The sequence below is a fragment of the Syngnathus acus genome, chromosome 9 (assembly GCF_901709675.1).
Source record: "Syngnathus acus chromosome 9, fSynAcu1.2, whole genome shotgun sequence".
NCBI classification, from domain to species: Eukaryota; Metazoa; Chordata; class Actinopteri; order Syngnathiformes; family Syngnathidae; genus Syngnathus; species Syngnathus acus.
In genome coordinates, this window is record NC_051094.1 from 7,002,772 (window position 1) to 7,016,400 (window position 13,629).

At 45.8% G+C, this 13,629-nt stretch overlaps 1 protein-coding gene across 2 annotated transcripts in view; it reads left to right on the forward strand.

Annotated features, from left to right (window-relative positions):
• Window positions 1-1,223: 1,223 nt before the first annotated feature.
• ptch1 (patched 1) overlaps window positions 1,224-13,629 on the forward strand; it is a 38,448-nt gene continuing 26,042 nt past the window's right edge. Inside the window, exons 1-2 of one of the 2 annotated variants that reach the window (XM_037258588.1) lie at window positions 1,224-1,810; window positions 3,231-3,423. In XM_037258588.1, the coding sequence (XP_037114483.1) occupies window positions 1,613-1,810; window positions 3,231-3,423 (391 nt within the window). In that variant the 5' untranslated portion in view covers window positions 1,224-1,612. The remainder of the gene's footprint in view (window positions 1,811-3,230; window positions 3,424-13,629) is intronic. The other variant, XM_037258587.1, reaches the window with a different exon arrangement.

The following is a 13,629-nucleotide window of genomic DNA, read 5'->3' on the forward strand; positions in this document are numbered from 1 at the left end:
AATATCTTTACAGCCGTCACACTATGCTTTTCTTCTTAATGCCAACGACCTTTTTCCACATTTCCCGCAACCTGATGGTCTCTTGCTGAGTTACAGCATGTCTCTCATAGATGCTGCGAAACGGATGTGACTCCTGCGAGAGGTACGTCCCGTTGAGATGGGTGTCCATGCAGATTAAGTTGTTTTTACAAAAAAAATCTGCAAACTTGCAACTCCTTTATTATATTAGAAACTTCACAATAAAGTAAAGGAAGCTATTCTACTCATGTCCTGCAGGTAGCAGTAGTGTAAATTACAAGACAACTACGTGCCACCTGCCAACCAATGAAGAATATATTTTTTAAGTGAGTTCCTAGAGGTACTTGGCAGTATTGTAAACTACTGAACAACACGTAGAAATAACTTAAAATCTTTTCACAATTACACATTTTTGGCTTTTACAAATGGTAAGTCTTTGTAATTTGTATTATTATGATTATTTCATGTAATTATCATTATTATTAATTTCTTTTTCCATGGCCCTTGTAGTACTACTGACGGCCTGCGGGTGGTGCTAGTGTAAATTGCAATTCAAACCAATTAGGCGCCACCTGCAAAACAAAGATCTTGAACAGTGCGTTGTTTTTATTGTAAAAGTACAGAAAATATTTTCACACACTTTTAGCAGGTAAGTTTTTCATATCTATTGTCTGTGATGTTACAGTATGTGCGTTCACTATCGTGACAGTATATTTGTCAATGGGGCGGTAAAGTTCGCTGCGGGCTACATGACGTTTAACAGTGAGTAGGATTCTTTAAGCGCTATAATGGACATTTTTTAAAAGTCACGTACGACTGTAGACATTTTTCTTGAGTGACGCCTGGTTAATTTAAACGTTAAGCCTACAAAATACTACATCTTAGCTCCATTTAACAAGCAAATTTGTAGCTCGTTGGGCATCCCCATACACCCCACCCCACCTCCCCTTCCCTCCCCTCTCTGCTTGGGTGGTCCTTCTTCCCTCCCTCCCCTTCTTTACTTTAGCGAGCTGTTGCTAAGCAGCTAATAATAGTCGTGTTTGCTGAGTAATTTTTGCCCTTCTGGAACCAATCAGAAGCGAGCAAACTGTGCGGTGTGACAGCGGCGAGAGGCGGGATCTTGTGTGTGTGTGTTTTGCGGGCCCCCTCCTCCTCCTCCTCCTTCTCCCTCCCTTTCCACCCCACCTCCTTCTCCTCCTCCTCCTCTTCGAGCTCTTTTTCTGCTCTTCTATTCAAAGTCAGAGTTGGCCGTGACGCGCGGCCCAAGGGAAGACGAGCAGCAGCAGCACACAACTCGGCACAATGCAGCGAGAAGCGTCCAGCGATCTGGCGTGCGGCTCGTTTTGAGAGACACTCCCGTTGTATTCCTGTGTTTTTCTATTTGCTCGCTTTGTTGTTGTCGTTGTGCCTGACGGGGTCTGGAAAACGCGGTGCAAAAGGCGGCGGAGACCCTTACCGGATCACGCGATGTGGGGATGGACGGCGCGCACTACTTTGACTCGCCCTCTCCAAGCGGACTATGAGGTCCCCCCTCCGAGTGAAACTTTGTCGGATCGCAAGTGGGAATCGGTAAGCAGCGCGCAGTCCCCGCAACATGGCCTCGGCTGCTAGTGCGCCCCCCGAGCCGGGGACAGGAGAGCCCGGCCGACCGAGGCTAACGCGGAGGACCCGGAGGGAATCAAGCCGCGAGCCGCCAGCGCAGCCGCATCCGCAGTCTCCACCGCCGGATTTGGACTACCTGCAGCGGCCGAGCTACTGCGACGCGGGCTTCGCTTTGGAGCAGATCTCCCAGGTAACTACTTTACATTCAGAAACACAGAACACCCACGTTCACCGGCGTGTTGCTTACACCCCCTTCTACCCGCTCCCCCACACGCTTGTTTGGACTCCTTCCTCTTGTTTTCCAAACACATAACGTCTTGTCGTCATATCGCAAGCTTGCGTGTTATGTGGACCAGCGTGGAAGTCCATGTGCCCCCCCGCTTCCCAGCACCAGTCCACGGACCACATGCAAAGCAATGCAATGCACTCTTTTCTCCACTGAATCTCCCTTTTATTGCACAACGCTAATGACTGTGCAAATGTTTGCGCTCAAATGGGATGTTATTTGTTGATATCGAAAAAAGGCCTGCATTTGAATCACGTTGGAGACTTTCACAGCTTTTATTTAATACACACACACACCCACCTCGGATCCAACCCGGAGGTCCAGCTGCAAGCTTTCTTTTGGACTCCTACTTACTGTCACTCGTCGTTTTTGTTACTCTCTGGAATTGTGCCTGGGGTGTGTGCCAACTTGTGTGAGTTACCTGTGGAGTGATTTAAAAATCACTTTCTATTGAATTTGTGATTTACTCTGCATGAATTTGCCGTTTAATACTCGAACACGGTGCAGCCCACGAACGCCCCAAAAGTAGTTAAACTGGAGTTGAACTACAACATAAGCCTTAAAAGTCAGTATGTGTGGACTTTTTCTTAGTGAGTAACTAAACGGGATTATTGTCATTTGCGTGTCAAACATTTTGTTTTTGGGGTGTTTTATGGCTTTTTTGTGATGCCATCCTAGAAAGGTACGAGTGATGATAACCATAGAGCAGGAAATTGAATTTGCTGTGATATCACTATTGTAATATGATCAAATATCTGTTAAATGCACAAACTATAAGCTTCACTAAGAAAATGCAAACTACACTTGTTATACAACGCTCATTAAGTAGAGCAGTGTCTTTAGAGCGCCACTATATGACGGAAGCACTATACAAACACTTAAAATTACAAATTACAAAACTTTAAAATTCCATGTGACATTGTCGACATTCAACGTCTTAAAGTCACAGACAACGCACAACAGATTAGTTTGTGCAGAGGTGTAAGAATATGTAGTCTCACAAGGCAAGTTCATTTACGTTATTGTTAGATTTTGGCCCAGGAGGGCTTTCATTCAAATATTTAATCTCGCTATGACTTTACTGCTGCATTAAGGTAAGCTCATGATAAACTACCACGCCATTTATGTGCAAATTTGGGTTTACACCACCCCTGTAGCAACACAAGTCCATCAGAAATGCTTTGTTACTTTGAACAAATTCAGCGCAGAAACACTTAAAGTTGTGTATGACTCACTTGTGCAGGTAAGTGCATTGTTTCCCAGTTGAATCGGACCATAATGCTTCTTCTTTGGTGTCCTTTTTTTTTTTTCTCTCTCCCTTTAGGGCAAGGCGACCGGGAGGAAAGCACCGCTATGGCTGAGAGCAAAGTTCCAGAGATTTTTATTCAGGCTGGGCTGCTACATACAAAAGAACTGTGGAAAGTTTTTGGTGGTGGGCCTCATGATTTTCGGAGCGTTCGCGGTGGGCTTACGGGCAGCTAATTTGGAGACGGACGTGGAGAAGCTTTGGGTGGAAGGTAAGACACTTGCTTCCGCCTTTTCATTATATTTTTTTGGGATTTGTGGGCTTTGTATCAAACAAAAGCACATTTATAGGGGCATGTTTATTGTTGTTCAGTGCAACGGTTGGCTCATGTGCAATCATCAAAAAGTCCTCCCTGCTTCTGCAAATACACCAAAGTTATAATTAAGCAGCTTTTGGGGTAGACCTTTTTTTTTTCTCCCTTTTTGCCAAGCCGCCATTTTGTGTGCGAGTGTGTGTGTGTGTGTGTGTGTGTGTGTGTGTCTGTGAGTGTGTGTGCCTGCCCCCAGCAGTTGAATGCTCACAGTCTGTGTGTGTGGTCCCGTTTTGGACAGCTCTCAACTTTCCAAAAGGATTTGCCTCCGGCTGCAAGGGGAAGGGAGGGGGGAAAATAAGAGTGAGAGAGAGAGCGAGAGGGAGAAGCTACTCGAGTGAGGACAGGAACTCATGTTTGTGAGGCGGATCATAAAGCTCTCGCTTGTTGTTGCTCAAAGAGAAAATATACACAATGAAAGATTTAGTGAGGAAAAAAAAGAGAAAAGATTGTGCATGGGTGGTGTTGTTGGAGAGGAGGTGGGGGGTGTTCAGCGGCTGTGCTTTTTTTTTTCTTCTTCTCCCTTTTCTTCCCTTTGATCCACATTCCAGCATGGTCGTATGGCCCATTCATGAATGGAAGAGCACATTTTCCTCCTAAATATACATTAAACAATGTTTTGGAAATTAAGATGACAAAAAAAAATGCAGTTTCACATTTGAATGTTGGCGATTCTGCAGCATTGCTCATGTTGATTTTGTGCACAGAGAAACTATAGTGCAGTCAGGTTTTGTTACCCGAAAGATTGTTTTTCTATTTTTGATTAATTATTGATTGATTGAAGATTAGTTTGAAATCAAGTCTTGACACATCAAGTCGTTTATATTTGAAAAAAAAAATAGTCTGTGCTTTTGGGGTGTTACTTAGTGAAAGGGCGATTTGGATTTGTTAGCATTATTTTTAGCATTTCAAGTCCACAGACGATGCACACTACAGACACCTACAGGACTTAAGTGGATCAGCAACAATTGCGCCACACCGTGGACTTAAATCCAGCTCTGAATTTGCGTTGCCAGAGATAAGTCTGAAGCGATTGGTTTGAATTGTTCTGTTGAGTTTGATTCTGTTGAGCATCAGATACTCTAAAACTGCCGCTAGATGTCTACATTATCTACTTTTACTGTCTTGACTGACCTGTACACTGCACACAAAGAGCAGGCCTCAGTGGTTTCCTCGGTCCTGTACGTGAAGGGTTCCAGATGTTGGTGGGGAGAGATGTGTTTGTTTAGATTAGACTACACAGCTGAGGGATAGATTAGTTCTGCCTGGACCGTGGAACGCCGTGCATTGGTGCGGTGGAGGTGGTGGTGGTGACGGAGGGAGGGGAGGGGAGGGGAGGGGTGGGGGGTGTCCTGGCCAAGTCATCCAAGAGGAAAGAGAGCGGGAATGAGCGTATGGAGGGGCTGTTTATGTTTCATTTGGAGCTGCCCTCTGCTGCTGACCCGTGATCGACCCCGCTTGGAAGCTGTGTGGGCCCGTGGATGCACATGCACCCGCCTCAACCTACAGGGATTGCTTTTTTTTTTTTTAAAAACAAAAAACTTTTGGGTTTTTTTAGGATTGCAATGTAATGCGCACTCCAAAGTCAGTAGTCATCACATAGCGATAAAGATACGTTTCTGACAAGTATCGTTCTATCAAAGGGTGAAGCCATGCTGTTTGGTAAGCTAACCTAAGATCGACTCGCCTAGCTCGTTTAACACCCAAATTGGAGAGATGCTCTTCCAATCAAGGCGCTACTGCAAAATATAACGAGCCTTGGAGTTATGGTCATGAAATATTGTCCATACATTGTCTCATGTAACACTTTGTAAAAGGGATGTGTTTCTGGAGACATTTTCCGTCCATTTTCTATCTCACTTTTCCTCATTAGAGTGGCAAGTGAGCTGGAGCCTATACTGTACTAACTGACTGGTGAGAGGCATGACACACCCTTGACTGGTCGCCAGCCAAATGCAGTACCTTATATTCCCTTTTGAAATAAATTATTCTCATTATTACCGTATTGACAGACCATAATGCTAGAAAATGCTTTTCAGTTTGTAGTATCTATCCCGGTGGCCATCACGTGCTACAGCCAGTTTTTTTTTTAAACCCAAGTTGGTCTCCTCACTCATAGCAGTGTTTATAAGCACTCTGACACAGGAAGTTGTGTTTATTAGACAAAGTGACAGAGAGTGATGTGGATGGAGAGTCTTGCTTACACAAAGAGGTGAATGTGTCAAACCTAAGAGCCAAATATTTTGCACAGGATCTTTTTTTTTTTTTTATTCCACCCTTTCCCCCGCCTCGACTGAGTGGCTAAATGCCATGTTTATGCCAACTATGGCACTCGCAGGAAGTCATTTGCTAGAACAGGAAGTTGTAGTATTGTTGTTTGCCCTCAACCTCCAGCTGACTTGGCTTTCTGCTCATCTTTCGAGTATCACGTTGCAGATGTGGATTTGCCGATTATCCGCTATTAAGCTGATGCAGCGGAGCGTAGGAATAAGACCCCCCTCTTCATTTTTTTGTTTTTAAGAGCTCCACCCGGCTGCAAAATGGAAAACGGAGCCATCCCTCAGCATTCTGGGTTCAGGCAAACACAGGCCAAATTGTAAAGAAAATAGCGACACCACCTGCCTCTAATTAAAACAGTATCGCATAAACATTGGCCTTTCCTGTAGGACGGGCCCTCACGTGTTCGAAGACGGCCCGGGATGTGGCTCGGGCCAGTCAGCGCCGATGGGGTGGGGGTGGGGGGTGAAGGGGCTACGGTGAGGAGAGAATTTGCAAATGGGCCTTTTGAAGCTGAAGCTTTCCACGGAGGTTGGAGTTGAAACTGAGGATGAAGCCGCGCTGTGTTTAACATGTAGTTTTGCCTAGTTATGATCCGTTACGCTAGCAAGCTTAGCCAGCTAAGATGATGATGTGGTCTTGGTTGCTGTGACCATGACCAATTGCATATTGCCTTGTGAAAAAATCAACAGGCACACACTCTGAAAGGCACAGTTTGTCTACTTTACCGTAAACAATGTATTATCCGTAAAATAAGGATATGTCGTTGAGTGTGAATATTTCGGAGTCTATATGTGCCTTGTGATTGGCTGGCGACCAGTCCAGGGTGACAGACTTGAGCTCACTTGCGGCCTAAGCTACAAACGCTCGCTAGAAGTACTTGGTAGCATCGTTTGTACTGATCAATAGAATTCCAGAGGAGATATAGAGCTAGCCAATTATCTCCCATTAAAAAGTCAAATGTAGAGTTTTTTTGTTATCCTGTGGTTATGTGACCTATGACCATGGAATGAACAAGACTTTGGTGTGCATTTTTTCAGGTTCTAGCCTAAAAGATATATAGAGTACTTTTGTATGTGTGTCTGTGGGAGGGGTTATGGGGCATAGCGTAGAGGCCAGGGGCCACAGGGGTAGACCCTTGGGATCCTGAGGTCATCTCGTAGGGGCCTACGCTATTTAAAAGCTCACCTGATACTCACCCTGTGGCCTGAGTGCAGAGTGAAGACTCACAGCAGAGCGAAGGAGGCTGGAGCAGGGCTTGGGAAGAGTGGTGGTCTTTGGGAGGGGGGTCTTGAAATGCAGTACAGGTTGCAGCTGTCATCCGTCATTGTTTGTGTCCTGTGTGTAAGCATGTGTCGAATATACCAGGTGTCGAATGTGAGGTCATTTGCTGTATCATTACTCCATGAATGGACCCTATAGGTCCATTTTCTAACAGTACAATTTGAAAGGATAACACTTCTTTTCCTGGCTTCAACCTTTGCATCTGTTTTGCATCGCGTGTGATTGAGAGCTGACTTGACAGAGTTAGTGCTCATTTTGTTGTTGTGCTTGTAAGCACGGTGGGGGGGCCAGGGGGTTGTGCGTGCGGAAGATGACGAGGGGGGGCGGTTGCACGTATGGATGAGCCCGTTTTTTTATTTTATTTTTATGGGCATGGGAGCACACACACAGTCACATAAGCAGAGTTGGAATTTTGGTTGACCTGGACAAGGCTTACTATGCTATTTTCTCCTCTTTTCATTTTTTTCCCCTCCTCTCCACGCTTCGTCTCCAACCGCTCTCATTCGGCAACGACTCAAACATGGCCACACATCCCATGCTCGTACTATTTTTGCACATAACATCTAGCTTTCTCTTATTGATTGTTGTGTTCAAAGAGAGGCATCAAACACATACAAATGGATGTCTTTGCCACCCAAACTCGGAGCGAGCTTGCGTTGACCAGAAAATGGATTAAAGTTCTGTTGAAAGGAATAACATTCCAGCGTTGTTGTGTTAAACTTTATGAGTTGATGAAAAGTACAGACTAGCTGGTGAGGGATTTAGTGTGGGGAAACACTGCGCCTGTGGTACACTTTTTTTTTTTCTTTTTTTTTTTATCAAGCTAGCTGGCTCGCCTTTGAAAGCAACTTTGTGTACATTACCCATAAAAAGCTACAGTAGACCCGGCCATTCGTGGTTAACTTCCAAATTGTTCTCATTTCAAAACAAAGGAAATACTGTGAAATAAATTCATTTGTTCCATCAGCAAACCTATTAAGTTGCCAGAGAGAATTTTCATTTACATTTTCACATCACAGGTAGAAGTGTAAAAAGAGGGTTAGGGTTAGCTTTAAGCCATGCAAGTCTTACAAGTACACCTCTAACCTAAATTTTGTCTTTGTATAAGTCTTTGTATGATCACAACCTGTGTAGTGAGGGAAACTGAAAACAAAAATTACAGAGATCTGCAATTGGGTCATTCTCCCAATCTGCCACCGCCATAGTTGAATAAAGTACTCCTGGCGCCTGATCGATCAGCAATATCCATTATTCTGTCCACCGAGCACATGTATCTCATTATGTCCCTTCCATCAAAGTGAGATGTAAATTCACTTGGATGGAATGTTGACAGATAAATGCTAGTTTTATCGCTATGCTCCATTGTTATTCATTGGCGCACTGCCGCTACTTTGCTGCCAATGTGGCTGCGTAAAAGAGACATCCGGAGCTCCATAACTGCCAAATAATTATTAAGAAAAGGTAGACTGCGTAATAATGCTACTGTGTAGCTAAAACAAAAATTTGGTAAAATTACTAAAAAGTTCTGCTTTTTTTTGAGAGAAAAGAAAAAGCTCACTTAGCTCAAGTCCGACAAGATTTTCTGCCCTCTGACTTTCTAGGCACATTTTTCCTCCCAGACCCAAATTTGATGACTTCAGCAGTGTCCAACTTTGGAGCTTTGACTGTATACGCAAATGACAGTCATGTTATCTCTGTGTGTATGCGTCAGCGTGCACGGTATAAGGTGCTCCCACTCTCATTCACAAATGACAAGCCGAGAGATGCCTCCAAGCCGCTCTGTTTACATTTTGCATTCTTGCAGGCGCTCATATTCAAAAAGCAGAGCGAGGCCTGCGAATGACCGAGCACAGGAGACTGTGGAGAGAATTACCCTCCCTCCCGCTCTCTCTCTCCTTCTCTTTGCCAGAAAGGTCTCTCTCTTTTACCCCTCCTGCCCCCCCCCCCTCCCATCCCTGGCTGGAGAGAGTGGCCTCAGAATGCCAGATGTATTACAGAGTGAGCCACGGCAATGTAAACACTCAGGCCTGCCATGAGATCAGGGTGGTCTGGCCTCCCTCCCTCTGTCCCTCTTTCTCCTTCCATCCCTCCCTCCCTCCCTCCGTCTTCCTCTTCACCTCCCTCTCTCCCTCCCAACATTGGTTGCCAGAGGGGTGGAGGAAGCAGCAAACAGCATAGGGAGAGTGTGTTTGTAGCTGGAGCATAGTAGCCGCAGTGTTTTTCAATGCAAAGCATACGACGTATAAAGTTGTTTGGCAGCCCTCCAGCCAGCCAGCCAGCCAGCCAGCCAGCCAGCCAGCCCTCTGGCACGCACGTCGTCGAACACTCGCAATTCCCGCTGCAAGGCCTCGGAGAATCTGGCAATTACACCGATACCACACATGCGCATGTGACGCCGAGTAAAGATTTAGAGATGCAAAACATTTCCGCTCTTGCCGAGGCTTCGCAGAGCCAGACGGTGTCACTGTGTGTGTGTGTGTGTGTGTGTGTGTCTCGCACAAGTTGTTTGCGTGTTACTGGAGCATTGAAGATGGGGTGATGAATACATTTCCTTCATCGCTTTTGAGGAAAATGAATTATTAATATACTAGTGGTTATTATATCTTCCACACAGTTCTTTGGTTCTACTGATCCAATTCTGGATCATTGCACATTTTTGGTGTTAGAAGTGGGGATGTAATGCATGCCTTCAAAGAAGACGGCCACCTGAACATTATCAATTGCTATTGTCGTTGATATGTCTCTACAGTACGTGAACGCAAAGTAACCCTATGGCTGCCGTAACCACGGCAACTTGTTATGTCAAAGCAAAGAAGTTTGGTGGGGGGAATGAAATCAATTTGTCGTTAGTGTGCGTGCGCCACGCTTTAGGAATGTGCCACTTGGGGACACCTGGAATCACGGGGGCTATCTTTCCAGGAAATGACGAAGAGATGGCTGCTGCAGATTGGCCGCTCCGACCGAGGGGATGTTGGCCAATCAAGCAAAAGCAGGGACGGGCTCAGCTGTGTTGAATTTGATGGACACTGATACGAATTTTCCCAACTGAGCTGCAGCAACAATGTGCTCAGATATGGTACAGTTATTTTTAATTGTCCGCCAACCGCAGCATTTTCCAGCTCTCCTTCCAGTACTGCGCAAATCCGTTGCACTTGAATACCTTTTTTTTTTTTTTTTTTTGGGGAGGGAAGGGGGAGCGAGAGGGCAGACCTGAATGAAGGCAGTAACGTGGAAGAATCTGCCCATTGAGGCAGTGTGTGAATGTACACCTCATTCCGACTACTAAATACACCCATTTTAGGGGCCACAGGGGCCGGACAGGTGATTAGCATAATCAGGGGCGAGAGAAGCCATACATATGTTAATGTGGGCTGATTGGTGGCAGCAGCTGAGCGGTTTTAATAGCAGGAAGGAGGCAAATGGACAGCAGACACATACTGAGGATTTCCTGTGGTAAACCGTACCTGCCGACACGAGGACACCAAAGATTTTTCTCACTTGGCTGTTTTGTTCTTGTGGCGTGAGTGGAGGAAGTTGATTTACAGCCACATCATGGCTGATCTGATGTTAAAAAAAAACATCCCTGCTCACATATGGATAGAGTGAAATTGTGGTTGTTATTGAGAGGCGGCTTTAATCCCATGATGTCATGTCACACTTACATAATGCATTGTATTGTCCTCAGCCGTTTTTAATAGTGGTGCGTGAATAAAATTTATTTTACCGTCAAAACATGCTCGTACATTGCCATTTATCTAACCTGCAAGACGACATGTGCTCATAGTGCACGTGTTGTGTTCTTGTCAAGTCATTTTTGCGTCTGACTTTTGGGGGTCTCAGGGCATGGGAGGTCGCCTCGTGCTTTGTGGCGGAGAGATGACCTGGTTTTGGGGGGCTTCCTCCCCCACCGCAGGGGGTCTCTGCTGATAGGGGCTCTAATCCAGCTAATCCTTTTTCTACACACACACACTCACACACGCGCACACTTCCTCAAATCCACACACTGTATCTTGTACACACATCGTGATGCAATGTGCTCACGTCTGGTTCATTTACTACCCCGAATTTGTTTTTATGAGTTTTAATTTGAGCCGCTAAAGCGATGCTTATTTTGCTACTGGGTTGCCCATGCGTGTGTGTTTTATTATTGATATTGTTGGTTTGTGTTTTCCTGGCTTCCGTTGTCACGCACGCAACATGTGCATGAAGGGCGTGGGGCTGTGTTGTCGCGAAAGCTGCAGAAGTGGTGGGGAGGTGGGGCAGGAGGAAAAAAAAAGAAAAGAAAAGGGGGGCTCTGGCTTTGACAGAGGGGCTGGGCTGATTGCCATCATGATCTGGCCAATCACAAGCCGGCTTTGAATAGAGCAAAAAAAAAAAGGGGGGAGAGTGTAAAAAGGAGGAGGAGAAAGGGGGAGTTCAGAGCTGAAAGGAAGGAGGGAGGGGGGTGGGGGTCAGTGTCAGTTCCTTAGAAGCCCACTTTCTCTCCCTCCATTATCTAGAAAAGAGGGGAGTAGGGGTTAATGTTATGCAACACGCTGAATACTCACACAAGCCTTCGCCGACCTCATCTAATACTTTTAGAGCATCCATCGACTGGACTGTCTCATCATATTTGCGCTAAGGTAGATTGCAGATGCACACATGGTGGACACCTGGCTGTCTCACTATTAGAAAGTGAAAATGGAAGAAAATATGGGAAGACTTTGTTTTGGCCCATTCATCTGACCAAGTGTTTGACGGCCTCGTTCGTCCATATAGAACTTATCCAAACAAATATGACTGATCGAAATGTGTGAATTTAGGGAGGCCCCATGAATCGGGACGTGAAGACCGGAGTTGGCACAGGAAGTACTCAAAGGTCAGGGACACCTTTCGGATGCCGTCATACATTAGGGGTCAAGCAGTTTTTGGAAGAGAAGGAATATGTGTCACTGAGGAAACACAGCTGTGTGTACACACACACACACACACACACACATTTTCCTGGTCCAGCTGGGGTGTTAATCTCACCCCGAGGCTGTGTAAGTGTTGACCCCAAAAACGCTGTAACCTCGTGAAGTGAGGAATTCTGCTAGCCCGAGGCCGTAATGTGCTGTTTCCTGTCCAGCGACTACATTCCTTTAAGTTGTCCCGTCGTTTGCTCTGCCAACTTTGGTTGCCCCCCCCCCATTCTGTCCCAGAATATGTCTAAATAGGACGCGCCTCTTCCCACATTTGTGCAATTTGCTCTTTGCAGTGGACTTGAACGGAGCCTGGGGGGTCAACTTGAACTCCCGAGTGTTGAGTGTATCAGACAGACCGGCCCGGCCCCGGCCCGGCCGTCTAGTGCACTGTCTCCAAATCACTTCCATGCGTGCTCCTTTTTTTCGGGGAGAAAAGGAAGAACGGCGTAACGTTGCCGCATGTCGCTTTGCTTGGACGTGGCCTGCTATTAATGAGGACTCAGTATTACAAGCATGCGATCAGATGGGAATGCTGCTTGTGGTTCGGGGAATAAAAAGAAATCAAGTATGTTTTCCTAATGCCCCCAGACATGGCTCCCCTCTCTCTTCCCGCCTCTTCTCTGGGTGGTCCTTGCCTCAGCAGAACAAGCATGCTTATGTTTAACTTTAATGCCATTACAACGGCTTGAAAATATTCAATCTATGCCCGCTTACGCCAACTAAGCCGCATTGTTAAATTGGGTTAAGATGTCATAAAATGTTACAGGTTTTTCACACTCGGTGCTTGGTGCGTCTATGCGGATGCATACAGATCTCAAGTTGCATGCATGGAAGCCAAAATCTAAATCGGGGAAATTTTTTAATGAACTGAATGAATATGTGCATACAGATCTGCACTGGTTGGTTTTGTTTTTGACATTTTATGATTCATAGGTGATTAATGCATGATCAAGATGGTTCGTCTTTACCAGAGGCAAGTGCTCCAATCTAGTTCTTTCCATGTGATGAGACGTTCCTCTAGAAGAGACTCCAAACGTTTGCACCAGTGCAGTCTCATGCATTTGTCGACCCGTGTGTGTTTGCGCGAGAGGCTTTGCCAGGGCAGCTTGGCCGTACCGGAGAGGAGGCGGCCAGCGGAAGGAGCTGAAAGGCCGCTTTTGTAGCCGGGGTGAGCTGAGAGCCGAGGGCGCACGCACAGGGCTTAGTCCCACCGTGATACTGGGAGCACAAGTTGGAAGAGAGCCACCCTCTTTATCACACACACACTTTCAGTCCACCTCATGTTCGAGTGGAAGCGTCAAATGTGGATTTGCTCATCGACCGATTGTATGAAAAAAGAAAAGTGCTGTTCTTGAAGATGTGATTAGGTTGAGGTCAGGCGTGCATGACTGTGGCTTTGCTTTGACAACTACAAAGGAGCATTTTTGCGCTCACACAGATGTTGAAGCACGTTGCAGTTTGTGGCTTAAGCACACTCGCTGGTCACTTTTTTGGGTCTTACCAAAAAATAGCTAACATAAGAAAGGACATTTTCAAGAATGGTTGATGCCATGTCCAAAGATTCAAACATCAATCACCATGTAATTAGCCTTATAATTCACTG